This window comes from Protopterus annectens, chromosome 10.part0, assembly GCF_019279795.1.
Source record: "Protopterus annectens isolate FY-2018-M chromosome 10.part0, PAN1.0, whole genome shotgun sequence".
Taxonomy (NCBI): Eukaryota; Metazoa; Chordata; order Ceratodontiformes; family Protopteridae; genus Protopterus; species Protopterus annectens.
The window spans coordinates 651,247,075-651,263,507 of NC_056744.1; the positions used below are offsets into that span (position 1 = coordinate 651,247,075).

At 39.7% G+C, this 16,433-nt stretch overlaps 1 protein-coding gene across 1 annotated transcript in view; it reads left to right on the forward strand.

The window, feature by feature from the left end:
- The window catches only part of LEXM (lymphocyte expansion molecule), a 351,176-nt gene that overhangs the window by 263,874 nt on the left and 70,869 nt on the right, over positions 1-16,433 (forward strand). The window contains exon 9 of the mRNA XM_044085500.1: positions 1,541-1,671. Within this exon, the coding sequence (XP_043941435.1) occupies positions 1,541-1,671 (131 nt within the window). The remainder of the gene's footprint in view (positions 1-1,540; positions 1,672-16,433) is intronic.

Genomic DNA, 16,433 nt, shown 5'->3' on the forward strand with positions numbered 1-16,433 from the left:
AGGGCTGCACACAAAATAAAACAGCATTTCATTCATTCTCTCTTCCTAAAACTAATCCAATTTTCAGAATGCATGAAAACCTCAAACCCAGCTCTGTGCCTAAACCTAGCCTTATGAACTTAGGATCTGTGGTTAGGTCAGGTGGTATACCGAAATTAAGTTTAGATCTTCAGCTACTCACCATGTCTGAACCTAGCTTAGAGTATACTGAATGCAAATTCTTAACTCCTATTCTAGATTCAGCAAATATAATTGTATCTGCAGTTATGGTTGATATGTTTAAAATTAGGATTATTCTCAGAAATTTGTAGGTGCTGTTGTGGACTCTGTTTAGTGTTACAAGTAAGATATGGAAGACAAAAATCACAGAAAAGGATGTAGGGTGATGAAGTCATATGCAGCATTAAGGGCTCTGCATAACAGTGCATTTCCAAATGGGATAGTTTCTCAGTTTTTTTCAAACCATTCACTAAACCAAAATTCTAGAGGTTCATACCATCCTGAGTCATACTCTCATTCACTAAACATAAAATTTGTATTTTGGGACAAGTAACACATGGATTTGGTGGAAGTCTCAGAAATATCAGAAGATTTAAATATTTTTTTAAAGATAGGTGATGAGTTTTCCGTTACTACCTGTATGCTTGAGAATGAGATCTGACAGAAGCAGTACAATTTCATTCTTAGTTATGTTTTGTAATCAGTGGGCAAAACTTCACCTACCTGAAGGCATGAGAGAAAAAAGGTTGCCTACTGCAAGTTGCAAAAGGAAAAACTTGTCTATCTCATAGTCATAAGTGATATTAACTGAGTGAAAAATATCATGTAATGTTACAAACATACAGCACTTTTAATGGTGTGAAATGCTGTAGTGACACACTGATGCAGAGTAACTATGATCATTGTGAGTTATCAATGTAATCGTTGACACATTCTCACTATTGTCACCTCACTGTGAGCTTTAGCGGATGACTGTGCTTGTTATCAATGTAATAGTGACACATTCTCACTATTGTCACCTCACTGTGAGCTTTAGCTGATGACTGTACTTGTTATCAATGTAATCAGTGACACATTCTCACTACTGTCACCTCACTGTGAGCTTCAGCTAACGACTGTACTCGTCATCGATGTAATCAGTGATGCATTCTCAGTGCCATCACCTCACTCTAAGCTTTAGCTGATGACTGTCCTCTGCTTCTTTTCTTCTTTTGCACAGAATGTGCTTTCATTGGTCTGTTTAGCAGCATTTGTCTTCATACCTAGCAACTAAGTACTTCTCCCTTGTAACAACCTAGCATGCCAGATTCTGTTACCACCTTTTGTGCTCCTTTCAGTGTAGGTCATAATTTGTGATTGAGAGAGCAAGCACCAAAATATAAAGCTTGACACAACAATTTAGCTTAATGTAGATCCTGAGAAAAATAATGCATTGTCACATAATATGATTACCATATACTGGTCAGAACAGTGCCTTATTTCCATTGCTAAAAAGTTTTTGTTTTTTTTGAGTGTCAATTTCTGTATTTTTAATTTACAGAATCCAGTTGGTCCTGGTCGCTATGAAGTGCCTAGATCTCCAAGCAGTAAAACCCCAAGGACTTATAAATCAACTTTTCTGTCTAAAACACACCGTTACCTATATGACCAAGACAGGGATAGATTTTTACGGTAAGTAGATCCCTTCTTCAGGTTAACAGTAAAATAACAGTGTTCTCAAACTATCATCATCTAGGAAAAATGGATGTTTGGCACTAATTTGCTAGTAAACAGGTTGCAAGATTTGACTTTTAATTTCTGCCTATCTAAAGTAACTGACTATTTTTTGTATTAAAGTTACATACCACATATTTTTGGTACCTTATCTTTTAAATCTGTTTTTAGCAATCTAAAAATATGTGTGATTCTGGTTCCACTTTGTTTTACACATTACAGAAACTCCAAATCATGCAATGACACCAACACAGGGAGGGCATCAGGTCCTCCTGTATTATATTGTATTGAACAGCATTTTAAGCCTAATATATTATCTTTAGTTTTATAATTGTTCCTCTAACAGGTCGGGAATCAATGCCTTGAGGCAACATATTGAGGAATTACATGCAGTCCAATGTGTTGCAATGCACATGTTCTCCAGGTCTCTCCTTTATTTAGTCATTATGTGAGCAGACATGGGGTAAAGTTTCTATAAAGCAAAAAAAACTCCCACCTTTTAGATAACTAAATATATAAATAAGTGGTATAAAATAAATTGCATGCATGATCTTTGTTGGGATATGTGCAGACATTTGATGAGTTTTATCAAGTAGCTTGCAAATAAGGACAAGTTAGGAGGACATAAATGTAATGTCATTGTCTGGTTTCACAGCTTCCTGTCTCAACAAAAACTCTTCTGTTTATTTACTAGTCAATTGCAAATATTAGTTTGGCTGCCAATTTAAGTTTCATATTACAATGAGCACTTGTTCTAGTAGTTAAAGTTACCAGAATTTTCGTATCAAGATAGCTGACCAGTTTTGGGAATGTATATGTAGAAATATGTATAGGTCCATATTCAGAAAATGCTGTCACTAGCAAGAAGCCCTCAGATGGGTTGCTACTGCTGGCAGTGACCCTTTATGATTCAGAGACAGGCTAACCCCAGTGATCCTACAAGGCCTCCAGGATCACCACAGTGGGCCATTTCCTCTGCTGAGATATATGCTAATGAGGCAGTCCAAGGGAGCAGCTATACTAATTAGTCATGTGCTCTTTTCTAGAAATGTCTGTGGCTAGGCATTTACCCAACCAACTAATTTTGAATAAGTTAGCTTGGTCCACCAAGTTAATTAACTTGGCCAAAAATTTGCATTTACCCATTACTTTCAATGTGTCAGATTATGTTAAAGGGAAGGGCCAGGTAGGTAGTTTAGCATACAGGTAGTGTTGGGGAGTGTGTGCATGTATGTGTCATGTGGCTGTATATCGGAGTCTATGCAGAGAGATGAGGGGTGTCAGGCGAGAGTGTGTGTGTGTGTGTTTGTGTGTGTGTGTGTGTGTGTGTGTGTGTGTGTGTGTGTGTGTGTGTGTGTGTGTGTGTGTGTGTGAGAGACTGTGCATGCCTAGTCTGATACAGTAGTGGGGCTATTTAGGGGATATGGGGATAGGTAGGGTAAGATAAGGTAGAAGTGTATGTGTATATATACGGGTAAATGGTGAGTGTGTCCATGAGTGCCATTGGGTGGCTGTGTGTGTGTGTGTGTGTGTGTGTGTGTGTGTGTGTGTGTGTGTGTGTGTGTGAGAGATACTGCGCTTGCCTAGATTGATACAGTAGTGAGGCTAGTTAGGGGATAAAGGGATAGGTAGGGTAGGATAGGGTAGGTGGGTATGCGTGCATATACGTGTAAATGGTGAGTGTGTCCATGACTGCCATTGGGTGGGAGTGGGGGATTTTGTGTGTGTGTGTGTGTGTGTGTGTGTGTGTGTGTGTGTGTGTGTGTGTGTGTGTGTGTGTGTGTGCATGGGGGGACTACTCCGCTAGACTAATGAGCATATCCAGTAATATATGGGAGAGGGATGTTAGACACTAAAGCCACATAAAAAGTTAACAAAATAATTTTTCAGCACAAAGGATGGTATGGGCAAGGGGAAACACTAGACACCCTAAAGACACTTAGAAAATTAATAGAACAACAGTTTTGCAGCACAAAAGATGTATAGGCAAGAGGGAGCATTAGACACCGTAAAGATTGTTAAAAAGTTAATAGAACAATAGATGTGTTGTTGTCAGTCTCTCCTTTATTCTCACTGATGGGGTTGGATCCAATCCATCGGATCTGTCTCGGCCATTTCAAAAGCTTGAGGTCTTCAGCAAAGCATGTGGGTATTCCTCTTTACCCATAATGCAACCCTTTAGCTTGCCCAGATCTCATTTGCCACTTTGTGAAAGAGGCTCTACTAGCAAGCACTGGCCTAAGTGTTTCTATTGTTATTTGGTAGTATCTTTCCAGTTTTCTTATAATTAGTTTAATTTTTCTACTTGAATACTTTTATACATCTTTACACTCTCTTAACTCCTTTTTTGAGTGAGAGACAAGTTAGTTCTTTCACTTATTACTTTTGCTTGTTAGCATCCGTTTAAGTTAGAGGACATCTAACTAACATCTGTTTAAGTTAGAGGATGTTTCCCCCCATCTTTTTTCACTGCCTTCCTTTGCTTAATTGCCTGTTCTAATTAAAGGGCGAATATATTAAAAAAAAAAGTTCTCTTTCTCTTTCATGGTCCGTTTAAGTTAGAGGACTGCTTTTGTGGTTTATGTGAGTGTGTCTTTCTCTCTTTTTAGTGTTAGGATGTCTCAAAAGGAAGGAAATCCTCTTAGCTTTAAAAAGTGTGAAAATGTGACAAAAAGATCTCCCTTAGTGATTTGCACACTTTATGTGTGTATTGCTTGGGGCCTCTTCATTTGCAAGAATGATGCTCCATCAGCCATGGTTTTAAACATTGAACACTGATGGAGTGCAAGAATAAGTTTATTCTGAAAGGGTTAATAAAAACTCCCTTTTCTGAGGCCATATCACCAGAATTGTCCTCTAAATCTGACAAGTCTGAAAAATCAGAGAAGTCCGTAAAACATCCTTCTTTGGCGACAAGATTCTCCTCGGAACCAAAGCAAAAATCACCTAGACAGCCTGCTCCAATGGAATATATGGAGCAGACAGCTGATCTTGGATCCAAGGCTTCATCTGAGCAGTTGGAGCCTTGAGCTCAGAAGTCGACCTTGCCTTCCGTATTCAGGTATTGGAGATGATCACCTTCCTTGGAACCAGACCCCTCTTGGCTACCATTATATTTTTTGACCAGATCTAGATCATCTACCCTTTCTACCCAGTCCACAAAGAGTCTGTCCAATGAAGACGTGGATAGGGTGGTGCAGAGGCTTCTAAAGACACCAGCCTTGGCCAAATTATTATTGGCTCCGAGTCCAAAGGAGTTGGATCAGACACAACTTTCCCCTTTGGTGCCTGCTCCTCCACTGGTCCATCTCCTTAGTTTTGGATCCAGAAGATTCCAACATCCAGCCTGTGTCTTTGTTGGGTCCGGGACCCATTGGATCCTTGGATCCGGTATCTGCCCCAAGCGTTTCTGCCCAGTCAGAGCAGGAGACCTCCGGGAGCCAACATTCTCAGATTGGGTCCTCGGAGCCAGTTTGGAGCTCTCTTGATCTGACCCTACTTCTGGGAGCTCTGGCGTGGGTGAGTTCAGATCCTACCTCTGCTTTGGAGCTTCTGTCTTCTGCTGCAGAGTTTCCATTAGCCCCGACAACCCACTTGTCAGATACTGGGAGTTCTTCAAAGCAAGGGTGAACTGCCTTTGAAGTTATGAGGAGGGTGCTGACTTCTTCCCAGTCTGAGAGACACTCTCCTTTGGATCTTCCTCTCAGTTCTGTTCAGGTGTCTTTACCTTCTCACATACCCTCTCCACAGGACCAGAGAGACCCGAGGCCTAAGGATTTCCAGCTAGGGACTCTCCTCTTTTCCGAAACCTCCTCAGAATATCCTACTGAGGAGACATGCAAGAGGAAGCATCTTGACTCCCTGGAGGAGTCTATGGTATCTGATACTGACCTCGATGAAGCAGAAGGGTCCCCATCATCACCTCCTGAAGATGTCTCCTTTGGAGACATCCTGGAAATTTTAAAACAGAGAAGTGACTGGCAGTCCACTTCCCCTTTGGCCGAGGAGTCGGTTTACCTGAAGACCTTTGAGTCTTGCCCTTCAACCTCTTGGGTAACCCATCCTTCCAATAAGCTTATTGAGTTAATTTCTCAGAAGGCTAGGGAGACCCCAGACTCCATAGAGCCTACTCCTAGAAGGCCAAAGAAATACATTACAGCCCTTAAAGACAAGACATTTTTGACAAAAGGTCATGGCAGCGGCTACTAAAAAGGAACTATCCGTGACCAGCTTCTCTATCCATCCTCCAAATAAGGATTCCAGCACCATGGATAGGTATGGGAAGCGTGTCTTTTCATCAGCGACCTTTGCATTACGGTCTCTGAACTACCTTACCCACTTCACAAGATTACAGAGGGGCCTGTTAAAGGAACTATCAGACTCCCTCCAAGGAACTGTAGCTGATGTGGTGGCAGTTAAAGCCAATGCTCAGCTCGCCACCCTAAATTCAGTTGTCAACTCATCCATGAGGCTTATATCGTATATAGCAGATGGAACAAGTAGGGCAGTAGGTTCGGGCATCTCTCTTAGGAGGCAGGCCTGGATGTGCCTTTGTGATTTTGTGGAGCCCTTCAAGTCTTCCTTCATTAATGCCCCTTTTGATGGCTCCTCTCTTTTTTGGGCCTAAAGGTAAGGAGACACTTACCAGGTGTGAACAGGAAGGCAATACCTTATCTGCCTTGGAGTGCTTTTTTCCACACCTACTAGACCCTTCCCTAAAGGTCAGAGAGGTAGTGGGAAAATGTGGTTCAGAAAGTCACAAAGGTCTTTCCAGGACACACAAGATGAAAGTTCCCCTAGAGGGAGAGGGAGAAACAATAATGGAGACACTGCCCTAGCGGCAGGGGATGCCCTCAGAATCAGAGATCCAGAGAATCTTTCTTTGGTAAACCCTTTCAGTGCCCAATTGCTCACCTCTGGAGGCAGTCAGGGGTCAATTGTCCTTACACCAAGAAACCTGGCAAAAGTTAACAAACAACAAATGGGTGCAGGACATTATATCCAGAGGCTACATCATCCCCTTCTCCTACCCCACTCCTGTAAATCAGTCAGTTCCAGATGTTCCACCCAGTCAGAAGGAACAAGCAACATTAGAAATTCAAAAGTTGATAAGAAAAAGAGTCATCCAACAAGTCCCAGCAAACCAGAGAGGATCTGTAGCTTACTCAAGATTATTTTTAGCTCTAAAGAAAACAGGGGACTTGAGACCCATTTTGGACCTCAGCAATCTGAACAAATTGGTGAAAAAGACCAAGTTCAGGATGGTGACACTGCAGTAGATACTTCCATTCCTGGAAAAAGACAATTGGATCTACTCTATAGACCTTCAGGATGCATACTACCATATTCAAATGGAATGGAGATCCAGAAAGTACTTGTGCTTCTGCCTAGGAGCCAGTCATTTTGTTTTGGGCTCTGCTCTTTGGTCTCACTAGAGCCCCCAGAATGTTCACCAAGTGCATGGCACTAGTGGCAGCTCACCTGAGATGCTGAGGATTCCAGATGTTTCCATATCTGGACGACTGGCTCATAACTGCAGCGACCAGGCATCTTCTGCTAGAAGCCAGAGATTATACTCTACAACTCTGCTCCTCCCTAGGAATTACCATGAATTATGAAAAGGCTGCTCTAGAGCCATGTCAAAACTTGATCTTTATAGGAGCAGAGATAGATATGACCACACTGATAGCAAGACTCCCATAAGACAGAGTAGACAACCTCTGCCATTATGTGAGATTGTTAATCAGGAAATCTCATGTGCATGGGGAACTACTCCACTAGTCTAATGAGCATATCCAGTAATATATGGGAGAGGGACATTAGATACTGGAGAAATTTGGGTCTATATTAGATAATCGAAATGGCAGAATTTCAAATGATCTAATATCGAATCCAATATTGCGAACGCTGAAAACAGCAAAGCTGCAAAAAAACGAATTCTTTCCTAGGGAAAGAATTCAGTTAGCCATTGTTGCGGCTTTGCTGTTTTCAGCAATGCGGTGGAAAGTTATGGGTTAGGTTAAGGTAAGTGTGTGATTGTGTGGACATTCAGATTAGGGCGTGGGTTGGGTGAGTTAGGGCTAGGGCACGGGTCAGGTAAGTGTGTGATTGTAACAGAGTTTAGGGTTGGGGCGGGTTAAGTGAGTTAAGGTTAGGGCGCGGGTGAGGTGAGTGTGCGATAGTGAGAATTTGGGGTTAGGGGCGTGTTAAGTGAGTTAGGGTTAGGGCGCAGGTGAGGTGAGTGTGCGATAGTAATGGACCTTAGGGTTAGGGTCTGGGTTAAGGTAAGTGGATAGATAGTAGTGTATGTGCAGTGTAATGTAGGGTTAGATGTAACTTTTAAATGTATGTGTTTGGATTGCTGCTTTTTAGTGTGCTTGTGGTGTGTGTGTGTTTCTCAGAGCAGCAAAATTTTTCCCTGGGAATAAATTCGCTGTTTTGAGGTTTCGGTATTGTTAGGGTTCGGGTTTTGCAGTTCGACGTTACAGCATCTGATAATGAGCCGTTTCGATGATCTGATATAGACCCGAGAAATTTAACTATTACACTAAAGTCACATAAAAAGGTAACAAAATAACAGTTTTTCAGCACAATGGATGTATGGGCAAGGGGAAACACTAGCCACCCTAAAAATACTTAAAAAGTTAATAGAGCAACAGTTTTGCAGCACAAAAGATATATAGGCAAGTGGGAGCAGTAGACACCATAAAGGCACTTAAAAGGTTAATAGAACAATAGTTTTGGAGCATGAAAGATGTACATGGTGAAGGGGGCACTAGACACCAGACATACTCTTTAAGTACTACTGTAAACTCTCTTAAAAAGTTAGCAAAACAAAGGTTTTACTGTACAAAGGATGTATAGTTAGGGAAGAAACACGACACCAGGGATATGAAATATTACCCTAAGTCACTAAAAAAGTTCATAGGTGAATATTAGGGTAACTGTTCCTGAAGGGCCATTTTTAAGTTTAGCCAATAACCCAAGGTCAGAATCAATCCCTGTAACTTGTTCAATGAGATGAGGACCTTAACCATTATGCCCAACCCACTCCTAACAAGTAGAAGGAGTCAAACCCTGTACCATGTATCTGTGAAGTAAAGACCTTGAGCATTATGCCATCCCCTCCCTAAAATCGTAGGTTTCATTTAATTGCAGTAATTACAGTCAAACTTCAGTCCTCGACTTCAGAGTCAGAAATGAACCACTTCATTCACTGGGAACAGAACCATGGTCTCTCCCATGTCATTCTGCTGCACTATCAACCACCTCATCATGTCTTCATCAATTGAAATGTGTATATATCTGTCTGTAAATATGTACATTTTGTAAATATGTAAATACATTTTTTTTTTACATTTTGTTAAATAAAGGACCTCTGCTCTTTTTAGTAGTGCCATGGGATCTTTTACATCCATCTGAGCTACCACCAGTTCAAGCAGATGTAACCTTGGTTTAACATCTCAAGAAGAAAAAGTACTTATTTGTAAATATATATATATATATATAATATACTATATATATATATATATATATATATATATATATACACACACACACACACACACAAACACACACACATGTATATATATATATATATATATATATATATATATATATATATATATATATATATATATATATATACACACACACACACACACATATATATATATATATATATATATATATAGACACACACACACACACACACACACACACACACACACATATATATATATATATATATATATATATATATATATGTATATGTATACATATACACACACACACACACACACACACATATATATATATATATATATATATATATATATATATATTTATACAGACATACACACACACACATGGGTATCCTGCTATAAATTGATTTTTACTGTGGTTGATTTATGTATTTTTGGTCTACTGTAGTTGACATATACAGATGGTCAACATCTGTGAAAGATCAACAGTCCTCGGGGTAGGGGGATATGCCCTTTCCCTGGGGACTGAGCGATCAAACAACAATTTTATAGTACAAAAGACATATGGCCATGGAGGAAATACAGGACACCAGGGATATGAAATATTATCCTAAGTCACTTAAAAAGTTAGAACAACAATCTGGAAGCACAAAAGACATGTGGGTGGGGGAGGGACACTAGCCACCAGGGATATGAAATATTAACCTAAATCACTTAAAAAGTTAATGTATCAACATGTTTTGCAGCATTAAAGTTATAATGTATAGCTATAATATATTGACATTTACAAGGTTGCTAAGGCCTGGAACACCTTACCTGTATCCATGAGGTCTATGCCCTCCTTACCATCTTCAAAAACCACACTGAAAGACTTCCTAGCTAAAATCTGGCTCTGTTCTTGCTCAAAAACGGGATAAACTATATCCCTAAATGTGAGTAAGTACCTTTTCATTCATTATACCTTCTTACTCTCCCGTCTTCACTTACTTCCCTTCTGCTATCATATTCTCTTCCTTGACTTTCTCTCTAAATATACCATAAGCCTGTTTTTCCCTCACTTCATATTGCAATTCCTATTTGTATTACATTAACTTACCTTTAATTTCCCTACAAATAAAATTTCTCTAAATATTAAATGATTGTCATATACCTTGTATAGATTGCTAACCAGTGTTTTTATATTATGTCTAATTTGTTATTATTATTTGAACTGCAAATGCTGTTGTTTTATTTTTCAAGGCTGTAAAATGATTGTTCTTAAAATGTTATGTAGTAATTTGGAGTTTTTCTCCCTGGCCTCCTTTGAAAATGGGCTTATGCCTAGTGAGACTTCCAGGTAATCAAATGTCAATAAATAAATAAGATCTATGGGGGGTAACACTAGACACCAGGGGCAGTTACTAAATATTACCCTAACTCACTTAAAATAATTCTGAGTGGGGACAAAGCCTTTAAACCCTATACCCTTGACCTAGAAAGCAACTCATCAACTTAGCAGAGCTTTAGTCCTCTGCACTGACACTAGACAACAGCGCTAACCTTTAAGTCTTACTATAAATCACTTAAAAATAAAAGGACAATGAGGAAAAAGCTTCAAACCCCAGAACTTTGGCACAGTAGCAGTGATTTATCCCTTTGCACTACAAAGCAACAGCTCTTACATTAGAATGTCATTCCTGAACAATAAGAAAAGTATTGACTAACTAATAGTTGATCAGTTATGAGCGACAGGGCAGACATAAGGCAAAATCAGGTACGTTCTGTAAAACCTGGAACAGATAAAAGGTATGGGTGTGTGTCCATTTGGGGAGCCTGCTAAACCTCTAAACAGCTGTGCAAATGAATTATGAACAAAGCAAGGAGGACCAATAGATGACACAAGGAAAGTTTTTTTTAACTATTACTATTAGGCACTTGAAAAGTTAAAAGAGCAGCATTTGTAGCATCATGTTGCAGTTTCTGAACAGTACGAAGAATGAAAGTCTAATGTCTGGCATTACTGAATGATTATAATCATTTGTGATTTTTGAGGGAAAAGGAGAAAAATAAGAGGCTACATCTGGGATGTTTTCTCAACTCAGGGGACAGGTAAGAGGGACTGCAATGTGTGTGTGCATGTGTGTGCGTGTGTGTGTGCATGTGTGCGTGTGCGTGCGTGTGTGTGCGTGTGTGCACATATGGGAGAATGAAGGAGGGGTACCAACATGATGCATAGGCTTCAAGAGGTGATTATCACATGAAAGTGCTGATTGTCACTAGTGGTAACACCACACAATTCAGAGACATGCAAATTAGTTGATAATGAGGATTTTCTTCATTGTGACTAATATGTCTGAATTCCATTTTCTGTGATTGCCAAAACACTTCTTTGTAGCTGCAGCTCTTTGTACCCATGGTGGGCTTTTGTACAGCCATATTAAAACTGGAAATAAAACTCTTTTAAAACTTTTTTTTATTTGTTTTTAATTTATCTTTTGTTGACCAGATAGTCCCACTAGGCTAGTAGCTTCTTTTCAAGGGAGGTTTAAGGTGGTATTTGTACTATTAAGGGAAATTTGGCCAGGGCATCAGGAAACGTACCCAACACTTTTCGTTAGATCATTATTGCAGTAGTCTAAGCTACATGAGTCACATCCTGCTAAGGATATAACAGCAGGCCAGATTTGAAAGCTTCATGGCAACTTCCACTCATCCAAACTGTAAGAAAGTTCGAGCTGAGCTGACTTAAAATACAGGTTTGGGCACCAAGTCCTTCAGAGCTTTCCTGATGCCAAACAGAGCACTCCTCTGCAGACTTTTGAGAATTGAAGGTTAGCTTGTACTTTTCTATAATTGGGCAGATAACTTCCCTTTGGAGAAAACTTTCCACCTGTAATATGTAAATGTTTAATCTTAATTTCCTATTAAACAAATTATTTTTAAGCTTGGAATATTTGTTTATCATGACTGTAACTTGACTTAACTACTCTTTTAAATAGGAACACACTGTTGTTATTGTAAGTTTAGAAGTTGTTTAACACTATTTAAAACTGTTTTTGTGGAGAACATTTTATTATTACCAGTTTGTGCTGTTTAGCTTCCTGGGAAAGAAGCATCATTTCCGGTTTGACCATGTAACAAGCTACCAGTCTCGTGGTCCATCTTTCTTCCAGCCACACAAAGAAAAAGTTAACTAAACAGCCTTTGCCACCACAGCAGAATAGTGACTTGCCTCAGGCACAGGTGCGTGACTCTGCTGTGACCAAAGCTTGTCCCTTAGACCATCCATCTTTTTCCACGAATCCCTCTTGTGTTGTACAAGCAAAATCTATGGACTGGGGTTAGCCACATCCTCTGTGGCTGTTGGGATCTCCTCAGTGGGAAGGGGAGAGCCACTCTTGTCAGTCTTAAGAGAAGGGGAATGGAAGGTACCTCTTTTAGTTAGAATGTTGTTTTACCCATCCCTGAGGAAGCAGTTTCTGCCATTAATAAGCCTGTTTTCCCCAATTTTCCTGTCAAAAAGAAACAGAAAAACAGCATTTATCTTCTCCTGCGCCAGTTCCTCTGAACAGGAGTGGTTATTAGGACTATCTCAGTGTCTACTCTGTGCTATTGCCCTTCTTATTAGGTGGTTTATGGTAAAAGAAAAATGGATACCTATTTTCCTGCCTGCTAGACACATCAATATAAAGAGCTTTTCTTCCATGGGAAAACATAGATCTATATTTAGATTTATTCCAGGGGTTTTCCACTCAGACTAGGTCACTGCTAGGAAATACCTCAGAATTCTATGTCTTATGATGTGTATGATTTCTCATGATACCTTTTGCAAGACTCCATATGAGAAAGATACAATGGCATCTGCAATTTGTGTGGTTTCAGCACCAACACTCATTATCTTTTCATATTATAATTCTGGGATTTTTGTGAAGAGAACTCATTTGGAGATACATAATATTTGTGAATCCAGGTTTTCCCTTCTCCCCTCATGCTCAAATGCAGTCAGTCACATCAGATACCTCTGACTTTTACTTGGAGAGCAGTATCAAGGGGAATAAAAGTGCAAGGCATCTTGGACAACAAAGACAGACCCAAGCACATAAACATAAAAGTGATGCTCGCCCTTATCAACTGTCCACATCACCTTTGAGCTCAGAGAACTCTTCAAGTTGTTACAGACTACCATAGTGATGTGGTATATAAACAAGTAATGAGGAACCAAATTTAGCCCCTATGCAGACTAGCCATGTTAGCATGGGACATACATTTACAGCACAGTCTCACTCTATAGACATCCTACATTCTGTCAGAGCAAGATCATGTGGTAGACAAGCAAAGTAGGACAAAGGCGACCCTCATTAATGGAAAACAGATCATGAGGCCTTCCAAGATTTGATCCAACTTTGGAGAGATCTTCAAGTAGACATTTTTGCCTCCTGTATGAACAGTCATCTGGCAAAATTCTGCACCAGAACTTCAAGCAAGAAGACAGACAGATACTTGTTCTTTTCCTTGGACAGGAATGTTCCTGTATGCCTTCCCATCCTCTCCACTGATATCCAGGGTACTGCTGAATATTCAGAAGGAATCTCACAACATCATCACTGTGGTGACTTCCTTCTGGCCCAGGCAACAGTGATTCTTATTTGGAATTGACCAGGAGCAATTACCACAGGCTTCCCCACAGACTGGATCTTCTCACACAAGAACATGGGTGTTTGATACATGTCAACCCCAAAAAACTTCAGCTGACTGACAGGATGTTAAGGCCATAATTCCCTGCAGGCACCTATTTACTGAGGACGTGTAGCAGGTACTAATGGAGGCAAGAAAACCTGCTATTACAAAATCATATGTGATCAAAAGGAAAAGGTTTTCTAATTGGTGCCATCAAAATAACCAACACCTTAGTGTTTCTCTAGTTTTGCAATATTTGTGTGGTTTACTTTCCTAATGCCTGTTTTTCTCCTCTGTCAGGGTTAATTTGTCCTCAATTTCAAAATATATGCTCATGAATCCCCCTCTTTCAATGCATTATTATGTCAAAATGTTTTTGAAAGGTGTATTACATAATAGACCTTCAAGAAAATCTGTGTCTCCTCCTTGGGATCTTAATTTTTGTGTTAGAGAAGCTAGTACGTTATCCTTGTAAACCAGCCCATCTGACTTACTTGAGGGTCTTAACATGGAAAATAGTTTTACTGATTGTTGTGACATCTGCAAGAAGAATATCTGAGTTGTAAGCTGCTATGGTGGGTCAGCTTTGTCTCATTTTCCACAGAGACAAGGTTTCTTTGAGAATTAATTCTTCTTTTATGCCTAAAGTGGCACCTGCATTTACTTTAAGCCAAACTATCCATCTCCCTGTGTTCTTCCCTGAACCTAAAAATGAGGGAGAAAGGATAGTCCATACCTTTTATATCCACAGACAACTCAGGTACTATCTTATCAGAACAAAATCTTTCAGAACGTTCGGTCAGTCGTTTATTTCTTGTGAAAATAAGAAAAATGGACAACCTGCATCAAAGCAGACTATTTCCAAATGGTTTACTCAGGCTATTAGCTTTTGTTATTCCCACCACAATGCAACTATTCCAGGGAGGGCCAAGGCATATTCTACCAGGGCCTTGGCTTCCAGGCCGGGTTAAGGCTCACTTTACCAGGGCCTTGGCTTCATCTATGGCTTTTTGGACAGAGATGGACTCTAGAAGTATTCTAAAAGCAGCAACTTAGTCCTCTGTATATACTTTTACAAAGCACTACAAGCAAGATTCCTTCTCCAGGTCTAGGTCAGACTTTGCAAGGACCATTCTCCAGGAGCTCTTGAAGCCTTCTCCTTCCATCTCCAAGATGTTCTATAATATGATAATCTACCCATATAACTTAGGCTTTTGCAACAGTGAAAAATATGATGAACATAGTGACGTTGTGTAAATAAACTTACTGTAACAGCAAATGCTTGAATGATCACAGCTGCAGTAGTCGCTCCCTCCTTCCATCTCCCAAGCCTTTGAGAGTTTTCATGCCAACTGAGAGAGGGATGCCAAGCCCTGAGAGGATATTACTAGGAACAACAAAAACACAAATGCCCGAACCCTGGCATAAAAAAAAACACCAAAAAGCTCTGAAGGGCTTGGCTAAGCCTGTCTAATAGTCTGGGCACATAGTAGGTGCCTTGAAGCTTTGGAAGCTGTCTGCTTGTTATATCCTTAGCAAGGCTTAACCCATATAGCTTAGTCTACTGCAGTGATCATTTGAGCAGCTATAGTTACAGTAATTTTACTTACACAACTGTACTGTCTTTTACATCCAACTGAGCTACCACCAGCTCAAGTGGATATGACCTTGGTTTAACATCTCATCGGAGGACAACTTATCCATGACTAGAGTAACCCGTTATGCTGGACTACAGTGTCAGCAATCCATCTGTGTGGTGTGGGAATAGAGCCTGCAGCCTTTTGCACCAAAAGTGAGTGTGCTACCTGTTGTACAACTGACTCCCTTTAGGAGCAACTCTGCCCATATTTTGTTAAATATTAAAGATATTAGCATCCTTTATGGGTATTTTACATGAGTATTACTTAACTTGCAAGACTAAATTCTATAGAAGTTGAATGTTATGGTAGTTATTCAGCTTAAAATCAAGATTCAGGCACTGTGGTATGATCTCATGTTGCTCTAGCTTATCACATTTTTTGAGAAAGGGCACATAAAATCATAGCTACTTCTGTTAAACTAAGCAAATCTGTCAACTCAAAACTATTTTTCTTTGCATTTCTGCACTTAATATGATTTTTCAGCTTTCCCCAGGGAAGACTTATAGATAAATGAGGCTCTCCTCTCTAAAGAACCACACTTGGTTTTAATGTGTATTTTTCAATCTGGGGTTTAGTCCATTTCTAACATTGTATAAATTAAGGATCTTAAAAAATAAGCTTCATTTTCATGTTATGAAATTCTAGAGTTATGCCCATGACTTTAAAATGTAACTTCCAGTTCCTACTGGAATTCCATTATAATTCTGGAACATATGTAAAAACAAAAATTCTGAAACCCTGGACTTGTCCTCCATTTGGGACCTGTGGTAGTACTTGTTCCTGGGTCAGGAGTGATAGGGAGTTTCAGAACTCTATGATTTATATGGTTTTGTTTTCAGAGCTTGGAGTTTTGAGGTTTCTTGTACATGATTGCCAGTTTTGAATTTTCAAGTAAATCTCTCTATATACATACGTACATATATATATATATATAGACGGA